At 37.2% G+C, this 11,079-nt stretch overlaps 1 protein-coding gene across 3 annotated transcripts in view; it reads left to right on the top strand.

The window, feature by feature from the left end:
- mgll (monoglyceride lipase) overlaps nt 1–11,079 on the top strand; it is a 53,810-nt gene that overhangs the window by 1,649 nt on the left and 41,082 nt on the right. For 2 of the 3 annotated variants that reach the window (XM_015347934.2, XM_015347935.2), the window contains exon 3: nt 251–401. In XM_015347934.2, the coding sequence (XP_015203420.1) occupies nt 251–401 (151 nt within the window). Of the gene's footprint in view, nt 1–11; nt 402–11,079 lie in introns of those variants that run through there. The other variant, XM_069189380.1, reaches the window with a different exon arrangement.

Raw genomic sequence — 11,079 nt, 5'->3', positions numbered from 1 at the left:
GCTGAACAGGCTTATGACTTGTGTCGTTAGTAACCGCTTGAGGCGAAATAGCGGACATAACCCAGTTGCGTGACATTGCAGTTTACAACTGAAACGTTGCATGCTTGAGTTCAAATTTCCGCTGGGAGCTTTTTTTGGGGAATTTAAGTAATTACAGATATGAATGGTTTAGTCATTTGTTTGTTCTTCGCGGTTTTCTCCTATATGTATAGCAGTAACTTGCTGGACGTGTTGCGTGTTTATGTTGTAGATCTTCTTCTTGGTAGTCCCTATACAATGCCTGAGGCAGGATCCGAGAGGATCAGTCCCCAGGGAGTCCCATACAAAGACCTGCCTCATATCATCAATGCAGACGGACAGTACTTATTCTGTAGGTACTGGAAACCAGAACATCAACCCAGGCAAGTACACACATTTAATTACTATAAATTAATATTACATAATTATGTATATATTGGGTATTACTGCATTAAATATAGTATACTGTTGTTTTTTCGCCAGATTATAGTCTGCAAATATGAATGAATGCGTGTGTATGCCCTGAGGTGGACTGACACAAGTCCAGGGTGTAGTTCGACAGGGAGCCCTGTGCCTGCCGGTTTAGGCACCGGCACAGCGAGACTTTCTCAAATCAAGCGTTCAGTGGAAATGGATGGAAGATGACACGTTTTCCAAAAGCTTGAAAAGGTTAAGTTGACAAACCAGGGGTTTCGTAGGTTGAAGTTTCCTTCGGAAGCGTGTGCTGCTTTACCGTACATCCAGGATTTGTTTCAAACAAAGCGCTTATTTTCGTCCAGCTCTTTGGGACGCTGCATACAGTACATTACAGTCTCCACTCCACCCTCACTCACACAAACACTGCAATATATATATCTATATTTTAAACAAATGAAGAACATTAAAATATGGTGCTGTAGTGTAGTATTTTTTAACAGATCACAAACTATCGAGGGAAAAAACGCCCTGAAATGGTGAAAAGTAGATGTTTGAAACCTTAGAAAAACTGTCAGTGTTTTTTAAACCAAAACAAAGGGAATTCAGTCTGAAACTGCTGCCTTTGATTAAGGGTGATTTCTAATTGTAATATTTTTTTTCTCCTTCAGACAAGGTGAGAAAACACTAGTTCACTTGCTTTATACAGTGTGTAGCTCACAACATGGTCATAGGGTTGGCATTTTATTCAAAGCAACCTAGACAGACTAGTGTATTATTAGCTATAAAGCAGCAACTGCTGCCTCACAGTCTCCAACAATAGGAACGTGGTTTTCCAATTTATCTGAAGGACAGGTTTTACTCAGCATAACCCACAGGGAGTCTGGGCCAGAGCCTGACCTTGAATCAGGAAATTCTTTTACTGTAACCACTGGATCATGTAGCTTTTAGTTCACAGCACTTCTGCAGGTAGATACAGGGCTGTGCCTGCCTACATGCAGTGAATTTGACCTATACTTAGCTCACCTTTCTTTGATCAATGAGACTCCCTCACAAGAACAGGTCAGCAGAAATGCTTCAGAGGCTGATTTACTGGTAAGCAAAGCACCTGTGAAGAACACTACCCAGTCAGCAGTTCAGTAGCCCTCAGCCATCCAAGACAAAGCTCAATTGAAAAATCCATCCCATCTGAACTATATTTCTGTCAGCAGTTCTGGGATAGAAATCTAATGTGACTCAAGAAATCCATCCCAAACCCAGTACTGGAAGAAAGAGAATCACTGCAAACTGTAACCACGGTAACGGAGGTATCTCCATTGTAGACACCCTGTCATGGAAGAATTTATTGTGAACTGAGATGCAGGCGATTATAAAATCGCAGTCTTGTGCAGCAGATGAGATTCCTGGTTTGAAAACAATCTCATGGTGTGTTATTCCACCACTTTTAACCCTTTTATCTTTGAAGCTGGCTAAAAAAGTAATCAGTAACAGTAAAAATACTGTTTATGTGTCAAATGCTAAAAAAAATTCCTTTGTGTGTGCATTCTTTATTGTCAGCCTGTGGTCAATGTGTTGAGCATTAAAACTGATTTACGTATTGGAAGGTGCTTTACAGTGTGTTTGTCAGTTAAGATGAAAATGAATTCATTAAACAACGACAAATGGGAGCAGAATAAAGTTCACCGTGAGGGAGCTCTGCTTAAAGAAATAACTCTTTCTGAACAGAAGGTTCGTATTAAATATCTGCAGTTCCAGTTAGTTTGTGGCTGATGCATTTATAAGTTGCAGGAAGTTATGGTGGCTCTTTAATTAAGGTATTTGAGGTTTGTACATGTAACACACATACAGCTGGCTGATAGATCTGGAAGGCACACTAGTAAAGTAACCCCGTTTCAGGCTGCACAAGCGACAGTCCTGTGAATAAGGCAGACTTTTTTTGTAAAGGGAGTGTTATGGTAGTATATTAAATAAAGACATTAAAAAATGCTAGCAACTTAATAAATGAAAAATGGTCCCATTAGAAGAGGGGCCTGGTGGAGTGAAGATTAACATTGCTGCCTTTCAGCCCTGGGGCCCTGGGTTTGATTTCCTGGGTTGCTGTGTGTGTGGAGTTTGCGTGTTCTCCTAGTGTTCACATGGATTTTTTTCCGGATGCTCCAGTTTCTGCTCACAGTTCAAAAACACCATCCAGGGTATATCCCGCTTTGTGTCCTTTACTTGCTGGGATAGGCTCTGGCTCTCCCACGACCCTGAATTGGATAAAACAGTTAGAAAATGAATACATTGATAGATCCCGTAAGAAATGCATATACTTTAGGATCACTCAATTAAAAAAAAATCTTAAATGATTTCCAAACAATTTATTCTGTTCAGCAAAAAATATTTGCATTAATATTGATTCTGTAGCGGATGGTTTGTGGCAGATAATGGATACAAATTAAATACAATCTGGAAGATGCATGTTAGGAATTTAATCATTTCATTTTCTGATAATAAAAATTCATTATTTTCTTTCATTTGATGCAAGTGAATTTTTTGTTCACCACAAATTGCCATAAATATTGAATATGTAATATCTACATCTGGAAAGCTGCCTTTGATGGCAGACAGCTGTAGTGAAATAGCTCCAACTGTAGTTCAAGTATGAAGTTCTTTAGGATGCAAGCAAATTCTACCATAACATTAAACTGTAAACGGTATAAACTAATGAGAAATATGACATTATTTCAACACTGTCTAGATGGAAACTGCGAAATGACTGAATATCGTGAGGACCAGACTTTTACTAGTTTAAAAATAACTTGATTGGCTGAATCAACTTGACTGAAAACAGATTGAAGGACAGTAGTTCAGCCTGGAGATATGCACACTTTTGCTGTTTCTGGACAGCTCTGGATTAATAATTAATGGAGTTCTCCATACCGAAATAGGGAATGAAGAACTCATTAGCTCCCAGATCCCATATGACTTTTTTTTGTTGCAGGTAGGAGTGACTTCAGCATCAGCTGTCCTTTAATTGGATTGTTGTCAGAAGCTGTTCAACACACACTGCACAAGCGTAGAACCTTCTGAAGTGAAGCTTTGGTTTGTAGTAGAGGTGTACAACTACGGTACTTAAATGGAGTTTATTTAACTAAAGTTTGGGAGGGATGACAACAGCCACGCTCAATCATTCCCAGACGTCAGTGATTAGCAATCACCCCCTTCGTCCTTCCTCCACTGAACACTATAAATACCAAATGCGATATCTCTCTCCCTCATGTGCGACTTTTGCATCCCACCTCCACCCCAACTCCACCTCTGCAGCTGCCCTTTGGTTACCCTGCGGAGGGGTCCTGGCCTCCTCGTCCTACGGCCAGGAGGTCGGCCCTCAGCCACGCGGATTAAGCCAAATATTCACTCCACAATAGTTAGTTACGCTTCGATTTTGGGGTGTTGTCATTCCTCGTGAAATCAGCCAGAGCTGAAGACCTTTGAAATGTGTTAAATTGGTTCACTTAGGCTAGTAAGTAGTGAATTAGTTAATTAAGGAAGAGGTTAATTAATTTTTTCTCCCTGAGACTAGAGTTGTGCACTAATGTTGTATTGACTCAAATGGGTGTGTGCTGTATGTTTGTACAGATGACTAAGCTAAGTACGTTACTGAGTTTTTATTAATACTATTTGATCGGACCTAATTTGTCGGCAATCCATGATGTAAATGTCTCGTTACTACAATAAAAAGAGCTTTAATGGTTGATGTGCATTGACCTTCAGATACTGTACATGGGAAGCAGGATAGTAGGAATTCTATATTTCATTAAAGCTTTGCTCCAAATCTTTTTTAACAATTATTCCACAGCTCTTTGGCTTTAAGTGAAGCAGGACATCAACCGATAATGGATAAAAGGTTTTACAACAATTAATATTGTTACATATCCTTTTACATTGGTAGTCTTCAAGCACCTTTTAAAGACATACAGTATTTCATTCTACTTATAGTAGGACTGTGATATAAATTGAATCCACCTTCTAACTTTCAGAGAATATTTTCTAATACAATATTAGAATATTAACTAATACACTACAACAGACATTTCCTACGCCTTACCAATTAATCCGGCATTGAAAAGTGCTCTTCATTCTTTTTCTGGATTGTCTGTATCATGCTGTGCAGGTACTTAGTAATATTTATTGTCTGACACTTTTTTTCTTACGGCATGAATTTCCAGCTTTATCCCACAATTAGCAAGCTGTAGCAGTACTTAGTAAGTATATACAGTATATATATCATTGTTCTAAAGTGATATTCTGATTTTTGTTTTCATTTTTTAAGCCACATTCTACTTTGAATAGCATCCATTTATTTACTGGTCACATAAGCAAAGCTTCTAATCAGATTAACATACAATTATTTAAATTGTCATTTTATGACTATTAACAAAGATTAAGCATTCACAGGATATGGACCAAACAGACACAAAAATGTATGCTTGCAACAGCATCTTCAAATGTGAAAAACTTCTGTTTTTTTTCAATGTTATAAAAAAGGGACAGAGTGAAAATACTCTACATCCTGTACTACTCTCACAAGTGCTAAAAGTATTTACTGTGAATGAGCTCTTTCTTCAAGTATGATTCACATTTCTGTTCTATAGCAATTCCAGGTTAATTGTTATATTAGAGATTCCCAACAAACAGAAAAGCTGTAGATAAATTATTCCGTGAGAAGAATTACTCCACAGTTACAGTATGGCAGGGCATAAATTCTACAAAAAACAGCTCATTCCTGTAATTACAGTCATTAGGTTTACCTGTTGTATAAACAAACAAAAAGCAACAAGAGAAAAACACATGTAGTGCAATAGAGTGGACTATTCAAATGGTGCTGTTTTGCAAGAGATGGCAGAAGTCACCAGCCTGAACCATTGCACACACACCTCTGTAGTACAGAAATGCATAGGAGAACATTTGATCAAAGACAGATGCAGATGAGTGGAGTTTTGGCACAGGCCAATTCATCCTGCTTTGAAATGCAGAGATTTACAGTAGACAGATAGACAGATAAGTGGGTGCCCTGCTGCTTCTCTGTTCCGCTAAATCCAGCAAGATGCTGCAGTTTTGTTAAACCTTTTCAGTTAAGGAATAATAAAATCCTGAAATGTGGAGGAAAGCATGTTCAGAATGAGAAAAATATTCTGCCATTTGTGTTCATAAAATAAAAACGGGGGTTACAGATCTGTTTCGAGGGTAATGGACATGTTTTCCAGTCCTATTTAAGGTAGCACAGGCCCCTAGGTGTTACACAGTAGGAACATGTGCTTTCCATTATGTTCAACAGAAGGCAGTGCGGACTAAACTATCACACGTGTAAAATTAGATTTTTCAAATATTTTTTTTTAAATATGGTGTTCATTACGAATAATACGAAGTAAAAACTCTTGAGCTACATTGTAAACCTAAAATAAACAGACTGCTTAAATGGCAATGAAAAGATCTTAAATAAGATCTCAGAAGAAATGGGAACAGAACCTGAACAGATGGAAAATGTGGTGAAAGCTATGTGGGTGTCCATATTCCCAGTTGTCTGCGGAGCTTTCCAGTGGATTCCAGGGTTGCATTGTTAATAGATAGTGAAATAGGAATTCTCCTGGAGGCATAAGAAAATGGCCTCTAGCTCTGAGTCTAGAAGGCGAAGATGATCCAGAAACGTGCATTTATTTTTATTAGCTGGCAAGACACAATCTACATTGTGAGCAGGTTAGAAATGCAAAGTAAGAACATTTGTCCGTGGGCGTTTCAGCGACACACACACAATATTTTTTGCTTACATGAGGCACATCTATCTTAATATGTGTTCGAGAAATGTTGCATTATCGGGATTTGAATTTTTTATCTCTGCTGATTGCAAGCAAGGCAATACTCATTGAAATTGTCTACCCTGGGGCGTTTTCTATGGCTATCCTTCCCCCCTTCATGCTGTAAATTCTTTACCCTTCATTTAGAGGATTCCCTTGTGTTTATGTGTAAATTTACCAGGTTAATAAAAGCAATAGCAAAGTTGAGGTATTGGTAGGCAAGAAGAATGAATAACTTGATTTTTCACATTCACATAGCAAAAATACCACCTTATTTGCAGGGTTATGTAAATACTTGAGCTTTCATATCTTATGTCCTAGTGGTATTTTAGATTAAAATAGGGCTTGCATTTTGTTGGCACTCAAATAGCATTTTTTTGTGATTTGTATGTGATTCTAGAAAAACACAGTAATTATTTATTCCTATTTCACATAAGAATTCAGGGCAGAGCTCTCCAGCATGTTGTTAGTGGTGGTGAACGTCTCTGCCCCTTTCTACCTGTGTTTCTAATCTAATCATCTAGTAATTAAAGTTGTGATACTCTCCAGTGGTCTAATATATTGAGAACAAAGATTTTCTTGCCTGTCGTATGGCATTTAAGCCATACAGTATGTCTGGCCTTTTCAAGAAGGTGACAGCTAGTTAGCATTGAACAAGATGGTTTTTAGTCTTGTCACCGTTCACCAAAGTTCATGGTAAACGTGATCATTGGAGTACAGTTAGTTATATTAAGATACATTAGGTTGAAATCTCATAGGCTATAAAAAAAGCCTTTGTAAGTTTATTATTCTCATTTTGGACACAGAAGTCCAAATATGAAGGAAAATTATTTTGATAATTTAAAAACACCAAGCTATAATTTGTACATGAGATATTTTAAGATCCGAAATCTCTTTTTTGGATACCAACATGACCGTGTTCTAAATTAAATACTATGTCAATTGTCCTTTTAAAGTACCTCATTTGTAAAATTAGCACAATTGTTGTCATTGAGATCTTAGAGTATTGGTAGATAATTTTGCTTTGGTTGTGCTGTGTTTGAATTATTGTTTTGTTCAGGGCTTTTTTGCAGTGCTAAAAGAGGGTGAATGCTCATCATTTTATTTCTGTATCTTTTTTATTGAAAAAAACGTAAAATTCATGAGGGGTTAGAGTTGGAGGCTTTGTCAGCTACAAAGCTACAAAGGAATAAGCAGAGATTTATTTGGCACACCTGAGAAAGATTCCACATAAGAAGTGTTGTGTTTCTCTCTTTCTTTTTACCTTTCAGCTTGGAATTAACCTCTACTTGTTCATTTGCAATTTAAAATGAATGCTACTGTATATAGCCAGTCTTTATGATCCCTTTGAATTTCTATACAGTACATTAAAGCTCAGACTGACTTCATAAGTGGTCCATCACGATTACAGAAGTGGAAAGACACTTAAACACCAAACATTAAGCTCCTAAATCTATAGGCAATCAGGCAAATTTGCACAGCAAAATTTTTAAAAGAAGCAGTAAGAAAATATTATAATTGGGAAATGGTTCCCTGAAGAAAATAAACTAATTGTTGTGTAGCAGTGCGTGACAGTCATTGAAAAAAGGCAGAGCCAGTAATTTCTGTCATATATTATGCTGTAAAAATGGAACATGGGATGAGAAATGAATACACAGGTGCCATGCGTTCACATATACACGTAGTAAGTGGATGAGTAATGAACTGTCAAAATCAAACAGCTGACAAGAAGGATGCATATACATAGCTTTCAGTTTTCTCTCCAAATGCAACAGATTTTAAGTTGCATCATTTGATACTCAGTTTGAGCTATAGACTTAAAGATTCCCTTTCCTGGGAAGTGCCTCTTCATAAAGGTTGTCACTGGTTCCTCGTTATAAGCAGACTAATACAGATATTCACAGACTCTCATATGACAAAATCCTTGATAATGCTCCAGAAGTAAGAAAATGGAAGGAATTAAATTAAAGAAATGTTCTGTTAATGTCTTGGAAACGTCAGATCTGGGTAATTCATCAGCAAACCCCATCTTCTGAATCAATTTGTAGATGAGTTTTAGGAAGCTCATTTAGTAGTGTCTTGCACTACTTGGTTGGAACTTAACCACAACTTGTTGCATTTTATGCAAAACACTCTGTTTAAAATAGCTATGATTTGCATAATGTATTTATTGTATTAATAGCTGTTGTATTCATGAATTCATCACGTTGTGTCAATTTATGCAGTCAGTTTTATCTGTCCCTTTGGTACCTGTGAGCTATTTCTTTAGCCTGTTGTGTTTCCAGGCAAAATATATTTAATATTTCATATGTTTAATAAGTTAATAATATTTTATAGAATTCTATGTCTAGCAGGTTGTTCATTGTTTTTGCTAAGAAGAAAGTACTATACTGCTTATGATGTGATCTCTCTTAATTAGATTGTTTTCACACACTGTATACATATACTGTGTAGTGAATACTCTTTTTTGTATAATTCTAAAAAGCATTCTTCTACCCCATCAAAAAGTTTCTTCTTTGACATAGTTGTTGATGGAGTAATTCATTTAGAATTGTAATGATGTGAGATGTATAATTAGCTGTTAGTAATTTAAGTACTGTTAGTAATTGAAAGGTTGGAAAATTGACAATCCAAATCTTTTGTAAATCCAAGTGATAAAGTACATGTCCATTTACTGTACAAAATAGTTAATGATCAAATGCAAACAGTTCTTTTCATTAAAGAACAACATTCATATGAACCAAATATTAAAATGCAAAAGGAAAATAATTACATTTAAAAATGAAAATAATAATAGAACTCTGGACCAAATTGAGGGTTACCAGAATCAAGTCAGAAACTGTGAAATCGATTGCACTGTCTTATTTGCTCCAGCTGCTCCACAATAACCATACACTAAAGCTTTGAAAAATGTAAAATCTTTCACTTAACACACGTACAGAAACGACTTTCTTTTGACATTCCCTCAGCAGTCTCTCTGAAACAGACGTTGTATATCAATAATAACCGACCTTCAAGATGGCCATTTGCGTTGTAAATCTGCCTTCCACACACGTACAGTAGAAGCAAAAGTGGCACAAAGTGCTCCATTCTTATTTTGTGGCATGTACCAGATCGGTGCTGTCAGCAGGAGTCAGTGCCTTCTCTCTGTTTGCTGAGCTAAAGCACTTTGCAATTCTTGAGTCATTTCTGTGGAAGCGTGGGGTCCTAATTACAAGCCTTCCACGGCACTCAAAAGTGATTTTTTTTGTAGCATTTTTTGACATCTATCTGCCTGCATGTTGAAAATCTACCAGGCACACGGCAGGTTTAAACAGTGTGAGTGCCAAGTGAATAGTTTTGGAAGTTAAAAAGAGTAACACTCTTGTCACTTCATCCATCAATTATGTATATTATTTTACAGAGAGTCAGGGCAACAGAGCCAAACCCAGCAGACACAGGACACCAGCTGGGACTATGTCAGCACATACAGTACTAGACATGAACTTTAAAGTGGACAATTTAGGACAAATTTAGATATACCAATTACCTTTGCCGGCTTGTGTGTCTTTGAAAGGTAGGAAGACACTGCAGCATAGAAAAAACCCAGGTTAAAATAGGTATGGAAACAGACTCCACGCAGGAGGTGTCCCCAATCCAGAATCAATCCCAGGGGCTCAAAAGCAGTGAAGCAACTGCCATATCACTGGTTTGTTACTTCAGAACAAAACAATAATGTCTTGTCTTCTTCCCTTCTGCTCCTGTCTCTCTGAATTCGAGTTCATTCTGCACATGGAGAACTGGGTACAGCATAGTACTCATTATATAAACAGTGGATTATATTAAATATAAATTTTAGGTATGTCCCCCCTGGAGTCTCTTAATTGTTGGTCAATGAGTTAGTCACATACAACTCCAGGAGGCCATTTTCTTATCCTAACCCACAAGAATTCTAAATACATTGTGCTATTCGGAATTTGTATCTGCCTATTTCTTTTGTAAATACTAGGTACTAAATACTATTTTGAACTCACTGTGGGCTGGAAAATTATAATGAGAGACTACAATGTACTAGATTGCTTAGGATTTATTTAAGAAAGTATCATTATAAAGAAGCAATCTATGTACTGTAACCTGCAGTGCATGTCGAAGCTTTTTGCTAAGTAGGTGTAATGCCATGTTTCTGTGGGAAAAACATCTGAACTTTCGCTCTATACAAGTTGTATAGTTGGACTTCTTCTTAAAGCTTTCATTTGCCCTTCAAACAGTTTCAGTAACTCTATACCTTAACAACCAGTTCTGCTAAGGGCCTACTGAAGGAGAATCAAAGAACACGTCAATTTCAAAGAGGCTTTGAAGATATATTGAGGTTTTAGGCCGTTTTTTGAAACTTGATGCAAAATCCATTCTGTTAAGGTGTCATAACAACTTGTACAGTGCAAAGCTTTAGCTTGTTTCGTGCAGATTGGAATTCGGATATTTATTTAGTTAAAAAGAGACTCCACCAGTACCTGCTTTCCACTTGCCATTTCATCGCGAATTGTAAACTGCCCATGTTACCATTGTCTGTTACTGCAAACGCCAATACTGTGTTCATGCGTGTTGTAATTTAGAAATGGGAGGAGACTGAGTGTCACATCCCAAAAGAGTACTTGTCATGCATGAAATGAAGGAAGGCAAGTGCACATGTTTCGAAAATGTGATTTAGAAAAACACTTTCAGTTAAACCTCATGGTCGTGTGAAAGTGTTTCTCGGTGAGGGAGATATTTTTAAATATGGACCACAGGCACCCTGTGACTTTTTCTGTGAACTCTTAGTAGCAGGCAGACA

Source organism: Lepisosteus oculatus, chromosome 4, assembly GCF_040954835.1.
Source record: "Lepisosteus oculatus isolate fLepOcu1 chromosome 4, fLepOcu1.hap2, whole genome shotgun sequence".
Taxonomy (NCBI): Eukaryota; Metazoa; Chordata; class Actinopteri; order Semionotiformes; family Lepisosteidae; genus Lepisosteus; species Lepisosteus oculatus.
Note: the sequence above shows the minus strand (reverse complement) of the source record. Positions and strands in the feature narration are given on the sequence as shown.